The sequence below is a fragment of the Narcine bancroftii genome, chromosome 1 (genome assembly GCF_036971445.1).
Source record: "Narcine bancroftii isolate sNarBan1 chromosome 1, sNarBan1.hap1, whole genome shotgun sequence".
In the NCBI taxonomy this organism is placed as follows: Eukaryota; Metazoa; Chordata; class Chondrichthyes; order Torpediniformes; family Narcinidae; genus Narcine; species Narcine bancroftii.
In genome coordinates, this window is record NC_091469.1 from 443,782,527 (window position 1) to 443,799,287 (window position 16,761).

The 16,761-nt window shown below is 47.0% G+C and overlaps 1 protein-coding gene across 4 annotated transcripts in view; it reads right to left on the reverse strand.

The window, feature by feature from the left end:
* LOC138751743 (integrin beta-1-like) overlaps positions 1 to 16,761 on the reverse strand; it is a 178,361-nt gene that overhangs the window by 152,830 nt on the left and 8,770 nt on the right. For 2 of the 4 annotated variants that reach the window (XM_069914446.1, XM_069914447.1), the window contains exons 2-3: positions 6,540 to 6,641; positions 5,653 to 5,722 (exon numbers count right to left, since the gene is read on the reverse strand). In XM_069914446.1, the coding sequence (XP_069770547.1) occupies positions 5,653 to 5,722 (70 nt within the window). In that variant the 5' untranslated portion in view covers positions 6,540 to 6,641. The remainder of the gene's footprint in view (positions 1 to 5,652; positions 5,723 to 6,539; positions 6,642 to 16,761) is intronic. The other 2 variants (XM_069914445.1, XM_069914444.1) reach the window with 1 other exon arrangement.

Below are 16,761 nucleotides of genomic sequence, written 5' to 3' on the forward strand. Positions count from 1 at the left end.
GCCTCGTGGTACGAGTCTTGTGGCACCTTGTTCCTGATGGCAGCAGCGAGAACAGAGCATGTGGTGGGTGGTGTGGATCCTTGATGATTGCTACTGCTCTCTGACGGTAGCGTTTACTTTAGATGTTCTCGCTCATGGGAAGGGGTTTGCCTGTGATGTCCTTGGCTGTGTCCACTACCTTTTGCAGGGTTTTATGCTCAGGAGTATTGGTGTCCCCATACCAGACCATGATGCAACTGGTCAGCACATTTTCCACCACACATCTATAGAAATTTGCCAGATTTCCGATGTCATACCAAACCTCTGCAAACTCCTGAGAAAGTAGAGGCGCTCACGTGCTTTCTTCACAATGTTATTAGTGTGTTGGGTTTAGGAAAGATCTTCTGAGATAGTGACTCCCAAGAACTTAAATTTGCTCACCCACTCGACCTCTGATCCCCAATGATCACTGGATTGTACGCATCTAGTTTTCCCTTCCTGAAATCAACAATCAACTCCTTCGTTTTGGTGGCATTGAGTGTGAGGTTGTTGTTGGTGTACCATTTGGCCAAGTTTTCAATCTCCCTCCTATATACTGACTCGTTGCCCACTACCGTCAGCAAATTTGTAGATGGTGTTGTTGCTGTACCAAGCCACACAGTCATAAGTATAAAGCAAGTAAAGCACGGGGCTAAGAACACAGCCCTGTGGTGTCCCAGTACTGATGGAGATTATGGAGAAGATGTTCTTAACAATTTTTTACTGATTGTGATCTGGAGGTCAGGAAATGCATGATCCAATTACACAGTGGGGTGTTAAGTCCCAGGTCTTGGAGTTTGCTAATCAGTTTTGGGGTGATGATGGTTAAATGCTGAGCTGTAGTTGACAAAGAACATCCTGATGTATGCATCTTTGCTGTCCAGGTGTTCCAGGGCTTTGTATAGAGCCAATAAGATAACATCCACCATAGACTTGTCGCTAAAGTAGGTGAATTTGAACTGATACATGTCACAGCTCAGGCAGGAGCTGATATGCTTCAACACCATCCTTTCCAAACATCATAACTATTGATGTGAGAGCCACTGGTCGATAGTCATTTAAGCAGGTTACCACACTCTTCTTGGGCACTGAAACAATTAAAGTCTGCTTGAAATATGTGGGTACCACACCTTTCCAGAGTGAGATGTTGAAGATACTCATGAATACATTGGTGTAAATTGGTCAGCATGGATTTTTAATACTCAGCCAGATACTCCATCTTGACTGGATGTTTTCTTCAGATTCACTCTCCTGTAACCAGTATGTATTTCACCCTCGGGTGCACACAGGAGAGGATCATCAGAGGACATATGGGTGCACAGTGATGGTTTTTACTTGTTCTTGTGGTCAACTTGGGCGTAAAAGGTATCAAATTTGTCTGGGAGTGAAGATTTGCAGCCTCCTAATGGTTATGTCATTTTCTTCCATGTTCATCCAGGAAATCCATTCATCCGGGAGATGGCTTTCCGCAGGTCTTACCTTCTCCTTCTGTAGTGACCTGGATCTCCAGACTTAAATGCCTATGTTCTGCTTTTCAGCAGGTTTCAGTGGTAAAAGTCGGAGGATAGCAATGGAGTGTTGGTTTACAGATTGCTGTCACAGGGATCAGTGCTAGGTCCACTGTTGTTTGTCATATATAGAGTCATAAGGTTCTTCAGCATGGAAACAAGCCCATCAACCCAACCTGCCCATGCAGACAAAACTAACTTCATTTGCCTTTTAGTCTAGCCTATATCCCTCTAAACCAGGGGTGTCAAACTCAAATTCATGGAGGGCCAAAATTAAAAACTTGGACTAAGTCGAGGGCCAAACTAAAAATTTATTGAAATTTTTCAACAACATCTGCATGTTTTCTCTTCTTTCAACATATGTAATGTTAAATTTTAGGATATAACTTTAGGAGGATAATGTTACAGGTCAGGAGTAGGTAGCTCAAGTTCACCCTTTGCTTGACCTGAGGGAAACATAGTTGATCCCTGTGGAGATGTAGTCAGCATTCACAGGCTGTGTCCATTTTGGCCTGCATCAGGACTCAGCATTTCCTACTCACTCCTCAGGCTCTAGGCCTCTATTCACCCTCGACCCACCATCCCTCTACCTGACCAGTCCTTTACCCAACCTCTACTCACCCCTCACTCCACTCGCTCTGCCTCTACCCACCCCATCTTATACACGCCCCTCTACTGCTTCTCCCCTCAACCTGTTCCTCCCTCTACCCGTCTCTCACCTTCTAATCACCCCTCCCCTACTCGCCCTGCCCCTCCCCTTTTACCTCTTCCCTATCCACCCCTCCTTCTACTCATCCCTCCCTCTAACTGCCCCTCGCACCACCATAACTTCCCCTGCCCATTACTCCTCACCTACACCCTCTGCCCACCCCTGCTTACCCACCCACTCAGGCCCAGCGCGCTGCCGATCAGCCTTTGCGGACAGCCACCATCTCTCTCTTCACGTGCAGGGCCGAACCAGCCGTCCCTGGGGTCCGCACGGGTGCAAGCGCCGAAGGCCGTGACGACCGGGAAAAGTGCGCTCGCACTGTGGAAGGGCCGTCCAGTGCCAGTCACACGGGGCTCGCACTGCCCGGGGGCCTTGCGCAGCCTGCCATGCCCGTCGCGCCGACAGGAAATCACAGGCGCTCGCCCATCCGCCGCACCGCTCAACAGGTGGGAGAAGTGACTGGTTGTGCAGGGAGCCTTCCAACTGGCTTGCCGGCTGATGACATCGACAGACTTCTCGTGTTACAATTTCTCATGTTACAATGGGGAAGGATGTGCAATGAACGGGGAGCATGGTGGGGGTGACATTACCAAAAAACAGCATCGGCTCTCGCTGCAGGGCGGGCCACCTCTAATATATTTTTGAAATGATCTTGCGGGCCAAATATAATTATATCATGGGCCAAATTTGGCCCGCGGGCCAGAGTTTGACATTTGTGCTCTAAACCTTTTCTATCCACGTACCTGTCTACATGTCTTTTAAATGTTACAATCCTCCATGCCTCTGCTACTTCCTCTATATATCCCCACTCTCTCTGTGAAGAAGGTATCCCTCAAGTCCATTTGAAATCTTTTTCCTCTCACCTTAATCATTCCCGTCTCACCTTATTTTAATGATATGCATGAGAACATAGTTAGTAAGTTTGAATATTATACCAAAATTGGCTGTACTGTGGACATTGAAGAAAGTTGTTTAAGGTTACAACAGTGTGTAAATTAATTTGGAAAAATGGGAAAAAGAATGGCAGATGGAATTCAAGTTCAACTTCAATAGCAAGTCCAAGTTTATGGTTATGTGTACTCAGGATTGGTGAAATGGTTTGTTTGGTATGCAAAACATAGTGCAGACTTCTGAGAGAGATCAGTTCCAATGGAACAGATGATTAATTTACTAGTGAGGTTTGTTCAGTGTCTAATAGCAGCAGAAAAGAAACTGTCCTTGAATCTGGTGGTGATGGTAGGAGGGAGAAGAGATGGATGGGATGAGTTCTTTAATATGTTTGATTTCCAAAGTGGTGGGAAATGTAGATGGAGTCAATGTCTGAACTACATTCACAACTCTCTGAAACTTCTTGTGGTATTCCCATACCATATCATTAAATTTAACTTAGACAAGAGCCAAGTAATGAATTTTAGGGACTGAAAGCAGAGCAGGATTTACAGAGTGAATTACAGATCACTGGGGAATGTTGTTGAGCTGAGAATTGAGTTGGAATACAAGAACACAATTCCCCGAAAGCAGCAACACAGATGGACACTTGATGAGAAAGGCCTATGACATGAATGCCTTCATTGGCTGAGGGGCATGAGAATAACAGATGGGATGTCATGTAACAATTGTACAAAGCGTTGTCTTGACCAGCCATTTTCAACAGTACATTTAAGAAAGTGCACAGATTGAAATCGTTCAATATTTTTTGTGTTTTTTTATGTGGTCAATAGGAGATAAGTAAGGAAGAAACCACCTAAACTTGATGACTTCACAGGTAGTAAATTGGATTGGACATTGACTTTACAGGAAAAGATAGAGATTAATAGTGGATGATTGCATCTCTGACTGGAGGCCTGTGACTAGTGGAGTGTGTGGGTTCATTATTGTTTGTCATCTCTATCAATGATCTGGAATGATAATGTGGTAAATTGTATCAAGAAGTTTGAAGATGATACAAAGGTTGAAGATGTACTGGAAAGTGAGGAAGGTTTTCAAAGCTTGCAGAAGGATCTGGACCAGCTGGAAAAAATAGGTTGAAAAATAGCAGATGGAATTTAATGTAGACAAGCATGAGGTGATGCATTTAGCAAAGTAGGAATGCACCGTATACAGCAAGATACTGGGTGCTGTAGAACAGAGGTATCTGGGAAAACAGATACATAATTCCCTGAAAGTGGGGCCACAGGCAGATAGGGTCATAAAGAGAACTTTTGGCACATTGGCCTTCATAAATCAAAGCATTGAGTATAAGGGTTGGGATGTTATGGTTAAGTTGTATAGGGCATTGGTGAGGACCAAATTGGACTATTGTGTGTAGAAAAGATATCAATAAGATAGAAAGATTGCAAAGAAGATTTACTAAGATGTTGCCAGGTCTTGAGGAACTGAGTTACAGGGAAAGGTTAAGCAGGTTAGGACTTTATTGACTGGAGCATAGAAGAATAAGGGGAGATTTGATAGAGTTATTTAAAATTATGGGGGGGAAAGACAGAGTAAATGTAGATAGGCTTTTTCCACTGAGGGTAGGCAAGATACAAACCAGAGGACATGGGTTAAGGGTAAAAGGGGAAACTTTAGGGGGAACATCTTCACACAGAAAGTGGTGGGAATGTGGAATGATCTGCCAGGTGAAGTGATGAATGCAGGCTCCATTTTAACATTTAAGAAGAATTTGGATAGGTTCATAGATGGTAGAGGTATGGAGGGCTATGGACTAAGTGCAGCTCAGTGGGACTAGGCAGAAAAAATGTTTTGGCACAGACTAGAAAGGCCGAAGGGGCTAGTTTCTGTGCTGTAATGTTCTATGGTTCTATGGTTATAAAATACTTCATTGCATTCTAACATGATCTCAAAGCCCTTGGCAACCAAATAATTGCTTCATTTGTAGTCACTGTAGATCGATGGATAATTGGAACAAATCTCCAGCTTTTTCCCTCATTTTTTTCTCCTCCTTGATATATTCAATATCATCCCTACTTCTGTCTCAGTAAAGGATCCTGACCCAAAACATTGTCTGACCACCTCTACCCATGGAAGCTACCTGACCCAGTGAGTTCCTCCAATTTCTTATTGTTTGCTCAAGATCCCAACAGTTGGTGTGTTTACCTAGAACAAGGATTGAACCCCACTAAGCTCCAAGTGTCATTTGAGGTTGTTGGAAAAATAAAAGGTCAGAACATCAAGAACACTCCTCTGTTCTTGTTTAAATAATGTTCAAATTGCTATTTAATTTGCAGCTGAAGAAGAAGCATCCTGAACAATGGAACCACTTGAAGGACTCTGCACTATAGAACCAAACAGGATGATCTCCTCAAATTTTGCTTCAAGACTAAAATGGAAGAGCTTCCAATTTACATATAACATAGTAAAATGGTGAAACGTTGTACCTGTGTACCAAAAAAATGGAAGATAAAAGTACAGTATTACCTGAATAACCAAGACCATGGCCAATCCAGAAACAAATCATCATTGTATTTAAAATATGATTCAAATTCATCTGAAAGAGAAAAGAAATATAAATAACAGTTGCTGAATTACCTTTATACATTAGTACCCATGTTGAAACATTATTACTAGATAAATCACAGGGGAGCCAGGTTTTCAATTTTAGAACTTGTACAATTTTCAATAAATAGCTTGTATTTAGCTATTTACACTGTTTTCTTCAGCTTTGGTACAAGTTATTTTTTTTTAAAAGCAATCAATATGAAATATATATAATTGTAAATAATCTATACTGATCTTTTCAAATCAAATCACCCAGGCTCCATTTCTTTCATTTGATGAGATGTTAAATTCCTCAGGTCAAAGATCCTGTGGCACTATTTTCACGAAGACCAAGGGAGTTATTCTTATCCACCAATCCTATTGTTATTCCTCAATCAATAATCTAGAAATTCACCTGCAGTTGGTAGCATTTAAACACACTTCATTATTATGCTTGTTCATTTTTACTGCCTCTGAATGTATTCTCACATTACTCTCACTGGGAGCTTGCTGGGTTCAAATGAACTAGTGCATTTCCTGAATGACTGCACTGACTATATTTAATCAAGTACTGCATCCCGAAGGCTTGGATGTTGTTACATAAATGAAAGTTGTCTATTTTTAAAATTTTTACATATCAAGCCCTTCCAAGCCCAAATCTATGGGAATCAGTATGAAATGTATTTGCTAAAAAAGTAACTACAAATATTTACTCCATCCCAACATTTGCAATAGGTTCTGCAGAATAAATACAAGGAGATAGACAGTAGATTATCAAGAAGGACCTCAAAGGTAGTAATTTCTGGATCATTCCTTGTACCACGTACTTGTGAGGGTAGGGTAGAAGAATGTGTGGCTGAGAAAATGGTGCAGGTGGTAGGGATTCAGGTTCCTGGCCCAATTGGGATCGTTTCTTAGGCAGAAGTGTCCTGTAAAAAAGGAGCAAGATTTAGATGGCTTGAAGTGAGTCCAAGGTATTCATGGGCAGATTTGCTACAGTTTCTAATAAGGCTTTAAATTAGTCTGGAAGTGGGTGGGATTCAAAACAATAGTGGAGGTCAACAGAGAAGTTAGAGACCAAGTTTAGCAGACAAGATGGTCAGGAAGTGAAGAAAGACCACTGGCCTTAACTGGAAGAGCCTGACACCCAAGGAAAGGATAGTCACATGGGAATAGAATATTAGAGCTATTGCAGAATCATGGCTGAGAGAGCAACAGAATTGGCATCTCCATTTACCAGGCTACAAAAACTACAGGCATGATAGAGAAGGATTTGTGTTTTACTAAGAAAGGATATTCCTGGGGATGCTAAAGGGGTTGAATTGAGAAATAGGAAGGGCATGTGCTGATGTTGTTGGGATTGTAGTACAGCTCCCCACCCCCACACCTTCCCCCAATAGTCAGCAGGCAAATATTTCTACTGGGATCTAAAGAAGTGCATCTGAGGAGATTTTGGTAAACTAGAGAAGAAACTGTGGGGCACTGATATTTGCGTGAATATTAGCAACAGGTGAGGTTCTGGAAAACTGGAGAGTGGCAATGTTGGACCAGCCACAAAACTACAAACCAGTGAGCCTTACATCAGTTGTGACTAAGTTGCAGAAGGGAATTCTAATCAGAATCAAAATCAGAATTTATTGTAGTGAACAGGTCATGAAATTCGGTGATTTGCGGCAGAATCATAGTGCAAATATTCATATTATAACCATCTTATGACATTACTATAAAAAATTAACTAAAAGACTGGAACATATCACATGAAGGTCGACCAGTCCAGAAAGTCCTGGTCTGGCTAGGAGCAATCCTTTAAGACCTGCCAGTAGGTGTGGCTACACTCTCAGCCAATCACATTCATCCTACACTACAATCTGTACATATACACATTGGTGATAGAATCTGTATTATTACAATCTCAAAGTGTATCACACTAATTATCGTATTTATTTAGCGTCCCATACGCACTCTGTAACTATTCAAGAACCTTTTATGGTTCATTTATCTTTACAGGAGGGAGAATTCTGTAAGTTCAAACTGTATGTAGTTAAGAATTTATGTTTTCTGGTTTTGCTGCGTCTTGACTTCTTGTGTCACTTTAAAAATGTGACCCTGGAGTATTCTGGTCCTCTCCCTCCCATTACGGTTCAGAACTGAAGGTCTCAAAATTCTGACTTCATTTGCTGTCTTTCCACACTGAATATAGATCCACCTCTGCTGTTTCCGAATCTGAGTGCCGATTGCAGACCAATTGCTGCAAAAAGCAGATGCTACAGCAGAGAACTTGGCATTCATCAAGGCTGAGACACAGCAAATGCTTGATGAAAACATTATCAAGCACAGTACCAGCCCATGGAGAGCTCAGGTGGTTGTCGTAAAAGGTAAAGAAAGGCTCCAGGCTAGTAATTGACTATAGCCAAACCATTAATCGCCTCACACCCCAGGACACATACCCCCTCCCTTGCATTTCAGACATGGAGAACTAAATTTCACTGTACAAGGTCAATTCGACCATTGACCTTAAAGCTGTTTACCACCAGTTGCCAATCTGTTCCAAGGACCGTCCCTGCACCACTTTTGAGGCTAACGCGAGACTCCATCAGTTCTGGAGGGTCCCATTTGGAATTTAAGTTGAAGGCCACCTTCCCATACCTCAACAATGTTACCGTTTGTGGCCACACTCTCGAGGACCATGACACCAACCTCCAGAACTTTATCCATGGAGCTAAAGCCCGGAATGTCACTTACAACACCAGTAAGTGTGTGTTCAGGGCGAGACACCTAGCCATGTTGGGCTACATGGTGGAGAATGGCACCATTGGCCCCGACCCCAAAAGGATGTTCCCCCCTGTTGGAACTCCTGATTCTGAGGACCATGAAGGCTTTAAGGAGGTGCCTGGGCTTCTTCTCATATTATGCCTAAAGGGTCCCTCAATATGGCGACAAGGTCCGACCCCTCCTAAAAAGCTCGTATTTTCCACTGACAGCCAAAGCTCAAACAGTTTTCAACTATATCAAAAACCATGTTGTAAAGGCCACTATGCATGCGCTGAACGAAAATGTACCTTTCCAGGTGGAAAGCGACACTTCAGACGTAGCCCTGGCTGCGACCCTTAATCAGGCAGGCAGGCCGGTTGCATTTTTTTCCAGGACCCTACAAGGTCACGAGCTTCAGAATCCATCAGTGAAGAAAGAGGCACAAACCACCGTAGAGGCCATCAGGCACTGGAGGCCCTACCTAGTGGGTACAAAATTCACCTTGCTCACGGACCAACGATCAGTGGCTTTCATGTTCAACAACACAAAACGAGGCAAAATTAAAAATGACAAAATTGCTAGGAGAAGGATCAAACTCTCCATCTACAACTACGACATAGTCTACCAACCTGGTTCCCTCAACGAGCCTCCAGATGCCCCGTCCAGAGGAAGTTGTGCCTCTGCACACACCGGCCAATTGCAGTCACTGCACAATTAGCTCTGCCATCCAGGCATCACTTGCATGTCTCATTTTGTCAAGGCAAGTAATTTACCCTACTTGATTGAGGATGTCAGGGAAATGACCAGGCCATGCCAGGTCTGCACAGAGTGCAAGCTGCACTTCTACCATCCAAGAAGGCACACCTGATAAAGGCATCCAGGTCCTTTGAATGGCTCAGTGTTGATTTCAAGGAATCCCTCCACTCCACGAATAGGAACTTCCACCTTTTCACTGTCATTGACAAGTACTCCGGTTTCCCATTCACCATTCCCTGCCCAGATACATCCACGCTGTCTTGTTCGCCCTGTTTGGGTATCCTGACTATATCCATAGCAACCATGGCTTATCATTTATGAGCAAAGAGCTATGCCAGTTTCTGCTGGTGAGAGGCATTGCATCCAGCAGGATGACTAGCTATAACCCCCGGGGGAATGGACAGGTTGAGAAAGAGAATGCTACGGTTTGGAAGGGCGTAAAATTGGCCCTCTAGTCCAAAGGACTTCCAGATTCTTGCTGGAAGGACGTTCTACCCATGGTCCACTCCATTAGGTCACTACTTTGCACTGCGACCAATGCGACTCCTCACGAGCTGATGTTTTCTTTCGAGAGAAAGCATCAGGTCTAGTGCTGTTCCAAAAGCACATGAGGAGAAGCAAATCCAACCCCCTGGTCAAGAAGGTGCACCTACTCTATGGCAACCCCACTTACACCTATGTGACATACCTGGATAGCAGGGAGGACACTGTCTTGATCAGGGGCCTGGCGCCCGTCGGAACTGAGAGTCCACCATCTCGAGGGGGCCAGGAATCTGACCTACCCAGGGTTTCCGGAGAAACTCCAAGGGGCTCAGGTGAGCGGTTGCAGAAAATGGCTCCAGCCACCCCTCAACCAGAGCCAGATCACCCACACCTCAAGGCCCCGGAACCACAAGAGGGTCAGGAAGCTCAGGGCCAGCCGACACTGCAGCGCTCTACCCATATTTTCAGACTTCTTGACAGTTGAACGTAAATAATATAAATATTATGTTTTGACTATCCGATGTTCTCATTTTCAAACACAGGCTTCATTCAAAAGGAAGGGGTGAATGTAGTGAACTGGGAATTCACTACTGGTGCAATGCTCTAAGGACTGGCTCCTCCCCTGACTCCACCTCCCACATATCCCGATATAAACCCTGGACCGCCGTCAAAACCCCAGTTCAATCCACAGACCATGTGTGCCATTCTCATTGAATAAAAGTGTTCTCTTTCTCTGGTGTTGTGTGCCCTCTCTCTCATGCTACAAACAGCTATGTTAATATCAGGGATGTCGTGGGTCAGAACACCATTTCATGGGAGGGAAACATTTTGAAATGATACATAAAACATTAAGGATTAAATTCAATAAGATAAATCTAGCCTATCAAATTAAACAAAAGCAGATTTGGCAAATGGACTTCTGACAGTCCTAGAGAGTGGAATTCATTACCTTGTAGCGGCAGCTACATTGCTACTGAAAACACACAACCAGACGGGTTGAGCTCAGTGAGCAGAAAACTGGTTTATTGCTGGCTGCCGGGCTGGATTTATACTCCTAGCCCAGACCTGGCATCACATGGTTCCCCCAGCGCGGGCTTCTGAGCCCGATGCTAAGAAGGGGAAACCCCCGACAGCGCCATTTTGGCCAGCTGCCCCGCTACGTGGATTACAAGCAGGGCCGGTTCACCTGCCTAGTGGGATGCTGCCACACAGCTCGCCCCAGAACCGGCGCCAATGTCCTCTTTAGCTGGGCGGCCTCACTTCTTGGGCTGGACCACAATCACTGGTTTGGTGAGGTCGAGGTGAGTTGGCTTCAGCCTGTTCACCTTAAACAGTTCCCGTCTGCCACCGATGTCCAGCGTGAATGTAGACCCTGAACACTGGACAACCCTGTACGGCCCCTCATAATGACTCTGAAGAGGTCAATTGGCGGGCCCCGCCAAATAAAAACGTACTCTGTGGAGTGCAGCTTGCTCAGAACATAAGATGGCCGTGTGCTGTGTCTGAGCGGCGGTGGGGATTCGAAGGAGTCCAAGTGGACCCGGAAGTGGGGAAATAGCTCGTGCAGCAACCGCTGGGGCTTGTGAGGCATGTTGATGAACTCACCGGGTAGTGCCAGCAGTGCGCCGTAGACCAGCTCAGCTGATGACGCCTGCAGATCCTCCTTGGCCGTGGAGCGGATGCCCAGGAGCACCCAAGGCAGTTCAACCACCCAGTCGGGACTGGTGAGTCAGGCCATAAGTGCGAACTTAAGGTGGCAGTGCAGACGCTCGACCAGCCCAATGGCCAGCGGGTGATAGGCCGTGGTGCGGGGTAGCTCTATCCCCAACCTGTTGGTGAGCTGTTCCCAGAGCACAGAGGTGAACTGGGCGCACCGATCGCTGGTGAGGTGATTCGGAATGCCGAACCAGGCAACCCAACCGTGCAACTGTGCTTGGGAGCAGGGGTCCGTGGAGGCGTCCAGCATCAGGATCGCCTTGGGCCAACGAGTGGTGCCATCTACCACCGTGAACAGGTAATGGTTGCCCAGGAAACTGGTAAGGGCCCAACTAGGTCCACGTGAATGTGGCTGAACTGTCCCCAGATGTGCTCTAACTCTTGCACAGGCGCCCTGGTGTGCCTGTGCACCTTGGACATCTGACAATGGGTGCATGTTCTGGCCCAGCCCGTGATTGGTTTCCGCAGCCCATGCCAGACAGACCGTGGACCTGATGGATGGGTGCGAAAGGTCGTGGATGTGATGGAAGACTTGCCTGCGCCACTGCTGGGGAACCACTGGCCACGGGGTACCCATGGAAACATCACACAGGATGGTGCCTTCGCCACTAGGTCTTGGAACTGCAGGCCCGTGATGGCAGTCCTGAAGGCTCACATCTCCTCGTCGGACTTCTGGTCCCGGGCAAGCTGGTTGAAGTCAAGGCCGGGTGTCAGCGTGCAGATGGCCAGTCGTGAGAGTGCATCAGCAATCACATTGTCCTTCCCTGCCTTGTGCCGAATGTCGGTGGTAAACTCCGACATGAAGGAGAGGTGCTGGTGGGCCGACCAGGGATCCTTTGCCATTGCAAGCTCCTGAGTGAGGGGTTTATGGTCAGTGAAGATGGTAAAAGTCCTCCCCTCCAAGAAATAGCGGAAATGCCACACTGCCAGGTACATGCCCAGTAACTCACGGTCGAAGGCACTATACTTGCGCTCTGGTGGGTGGAAAAGCCGGCTGAAGAATGCCAGCAGCTTCCGTTGTCCATTCACCTGCTGCTCCAGGATGACGCCGACAGCTGTGGCAGAGGCATCGATGGAAAGCGCCATATGCAGGTCGGTGTGCGGGTGGGTGAGCATGGTAGCTTTCTCAAGGGCATCCTTGGTGGCCTTGAATGCACTGCAGGCCTCTGGGGTCCAGGTGAGCATTTTGTGCTTGGCTGTGATGAGGGCGAATAGCGGCTGCATGATGCGTGCGGCTCCTGGTATGAATCGGTTATAGAAGTTGACCATACCTGCAAACTCCTGCAGCCCCTTGAGGTTGTCTGGGTGTAGGAACTCCTTGATAGTGGCGACCTTTGTAGTGGTGGGCGTGGCTCCTTCTGCCATGATGGTATGGCCCAGGAACTGCATGGACTCTTTCCCGAACTGGAACTTGGCTGGATTGATGGTGAGGCCGAAGTTGGCCAGCCGGGAGAAGAGGTCACACAGGTGGGCCTTGTGTTGCACCTGATCCCTGCTGGCAATGAGGATGTCATCCAAGTAAATGAAGACGAAATCCAGGTCCCTGCCCACTGAGTCCATGAGGCGCTGGAAGGTCTGAGTGGCGTTCTTTAGCCTGAACGGCATGCAAAGGAATTTGAACAAACCGAAGGGGGTGATGATGGCTGTCTTGGGTAAGTCCTCAGGGTGCTCCGGGATTTGGTGATACCCACGCACAAGGACAACCTTGGAGAAAACCCTCACACCATGCAGGTCAGCCGTAAAGTCCTGGATGTGGATGGGGTAACGGTCAGGAACTGTCACCTCAATGAGCCTTCGATAGTCTCCACAGGGGCGCCAGCCACCGGAAGCTTTCAGGACCAGGTGGAGCGGTTAGGCCCAAGGGCTGTCAGAGTGCCGAATGATCCCCAGCTCCAGCAGATGCGAAAACTCTTCCTTCACCACCTGGAACTTGTCAGTTGGGAGCCACCGTGCCTTAGTGTGAACCGGTGGACACTGGGTGGGGATGTGGTGGAACATCCCGTAGCGCGGTGAGGCAGCAGAGAACTGTGGCCTGAGGAGGGCCAGGAACTCATCCAGGATTCGTTAGAACTTGTCTCTGGGCGTGCTGATCGTGGCCATCTGCGGCTGCTCTGTGCAGGAGGCATCTAGACGAATGGCCTGGAAAGTCCAGGCATCTACCAGGCGCCTACCTCGAATGTCCACCAGGAGGCCGTGGGCAAGGAGTAAGCCAGCACCCAGAATGGCGGTTGGAAGGGATGAGACGGTGAACCTCCACGAGAACTTTTGCCGGCCGATCTGGAAATGGACTGTCTTGTTCCCATACGTCCAGATTTCTGTTGTATTGGCCGCACATAGGGGAGGTCCTCGAGGTCGGTTCCTGGACTCGATGGCCGTGGCCAGGATGATGCTGATCTGGGCCCCATTGTCGATGAGGAAGCGCCGGCCACTGACTGAGTCCTGCAGGTAGAGGAGGCTGTGTCCTTGGCCAGCTGCTGCAGCCATTAACAGCGGCCGGCCTGCTCATTTCCCTGGAACGAGCAGGGCTGACGACACTTCCGAGCCTTTGGCTCCCCAGCGCTGATGGTAGAAGCAGAGGCCCGGAGCAGATGCCATGCCCCTGGTTATGCTCTTGATGGCCCCTACAGAGGCCAGGTGTCCTACCACAGCACTAGGGGCAGGCTTGGCATGGTCATGCCCATGCCTCATGGGCCTGCTGGACCACCGAGCCCCCCGGGAATCGCTCAAGCCATAGCACTTGGGCCTTCTGAGCAACCTTCCTTGGGTTGGTAAAGTTCTCTTGGGCCAGTAACGGCCAGATGTCATTGGGCAGATGGTCGAGGAAAATTCGCTCAAAGAGTGGGCAGTTGGTATGATCACCCATGAGCGCAAGCATCTCATCCATCAGCTCCACCAGGGGCCAGTCCCCCAAGGCATCGAGGTGCAGCATCCGAGTGGCATGCTGATGCCTGGATAGTCTGAGGGATCCAGTGAGCACTCGCTTGATGGTCCCGTATTTGTCTTCGGCGGGTGGGTGCTGAACGAGGTGCAGCACACGTTTGGCGGTGGCCTGGTCCAAGGCAGCAACCACATGGTAGAATTTGGTCATGTCAGACGAAATCTGGAGGAGGTGGAACTGAGCCTCCGCGTGGCCGAACCAGGTCTCCGGCTCCTGAACCCAGAAGTCAGGCAGCTTGACGGCTATAGCACTGATCCCAGGTTTGCTCATGTTGGGTTCAAAGACATTTGAACCAGTCGGGGTCACCAATTGTAGCGGCAGCTACCCTGCTACTCAAAGAACACACAACCAGACAGGTTGAGCTCAGTGAGCGGAAAGTTGATTTATTGCTGGCTGCCGGGGCTGGACTTATACTCCCAGCCTAGACCTGGCTGAGAACCGTGCTGGGGGGCACCGACGTCACTCGGATGTCACGTGGTCCTCCAGCGCGGGCTTCTGAGCCCGGTGCTGAGAAGGAGGGGAAACCCCTGACGGTGCCGCTGATGGATGAGATGCTTGTGCTCATGGGTGATCACACCAACTGCCCACTCTTTGAATGAATTTTCCTCGACCATCTACCCACTGACATCCGGCCATTACTGGCCCAAGAGAGCTTTACCGACCCGAGGAAGGTTGCTCAGAAGGCCGCGTAGATTACAAGCGGGGCCGGTTCACCTGCCTAGCGGCTTGCCACCACAAACCTACCAATTTGGATCATGAAGAGATGTTACAGGATTTCACTATATATTTTTAACAAGATTTAAAGATTTTTCCACTCATAAAATTAAGGCATATATTGTATAAAAGCGTTGCATGTACTGTCTGAAAAGTGGAACGATGCTGACACCCACATTTTATAATCAACTCCTCAAAAATCATTGGGAAACAAGCAGGTTTTGTATCAAAATATATCATTGCCAATAACTTAAATACCGATTGAAATGCGATTAGCATATTCTATGTAAGCGTCTTCAAACTTTAATTTATGTGCAAATAAATGTGCAACTTGCAGATCAATGTACTGATTAAACTGATGAATAAATAGCACAGAAGTGTGCATATTTGCCTTTAAGCTGTCACTATTTAATCTGTTTCAGATGTCACTGTGTTTACATGTTTTTGATCAACCTGATGACTCAAAGTTCAGTTCTGCATGCAACTTGCTGAAAGTGTAATGAGGTTGGAGCATTGTGGACAGTCGTTCCTCAGAATCTAAAATTTGAAATGATTAAATCAACTGCATCCAAGGTATAATTTTAAAGCTCCCTACTGAGAACGTGACAGTGCAGTTATGATCAGGAGAGAGAATGGAGATACTTCAGGGATTAGCAACTAGCCCACATTTCATTGTCTTGACACTATATATGAGGACAACAGGAGATGAAACCCAATATTATCCTGAAGTTACCAAGATCAGCTGAGCCTTCCTTTGCAACTGGTATAGTCCAAAGGCTGCACAAAGTTGTGGTGAAAACTAGAGTAAAAAAATAAATTACTCTATGAATGGCTCTGTAGCACCTGCGTGTGACTGTGATTCATGACCTAGAATGGACCAACAGAGATCAGGAAGAACCCTAGAATGATTCTGGTGTGAACAAATTTCATTTCCTCAGCCAAAGAAGAGATTGGGCAGAGTGTTTTCAAAGTAATTTGTGGTCACAATCCATACTTCCTTGGCTGGATGATGGGATAATCAGATTGTACAGTTCTCAGGAACAAATATCCTGCCAATTTTTACAGTAAACCTCTCACACCAATAAAAGCTAAAGGGCGATATTTTTAGAAATTCATTCCTCGTTTGTGCTTTGCAGAAAGGTTGCTGTGCGCCCTCAACTTGACCTCTTGCAGCCTGTATGTTGCTGAATAGCAATGAACATCAAAGCCAGGATGATGTATAAGGTGAAAGAGAGCCTGGAGGTGAAAATGAAGCCTGCTCCACACCCAGGAGAGAGGCAGGGATATGGAAACCCTGCCAATAAAAGCAGCTGTTGTAGGTATCCCCACCTCCCAGCCTGATCCTAGAGGAGCTGCCTGAATTATCCTAGCACACAAGAATATGTGTCGCAGCTAGCAGAGCTGCTGCCTCACCACTCCAGCAACATGTTCACTCTCGACCTCCAAAACAGCCTGAATGGAGTTTACATCTCCTCCCTGCGACTGTGTGCATTTTCTTAAACTTCCTCTCAAGTTTAATGATGGAGTACAAACTGAACAGTTAATTGGCGCAAGTTATTTACCCTTAGAGTGCAGGTGGATGGTGGAATCCAGGGGTGGGGTGGGAGGATGGGGTTGACAGGAATATGGGAAGAATGAAATGGGATTCCTGCAGGATTTGTGCAAATGGACATATGATAGTCAGTGGAGAA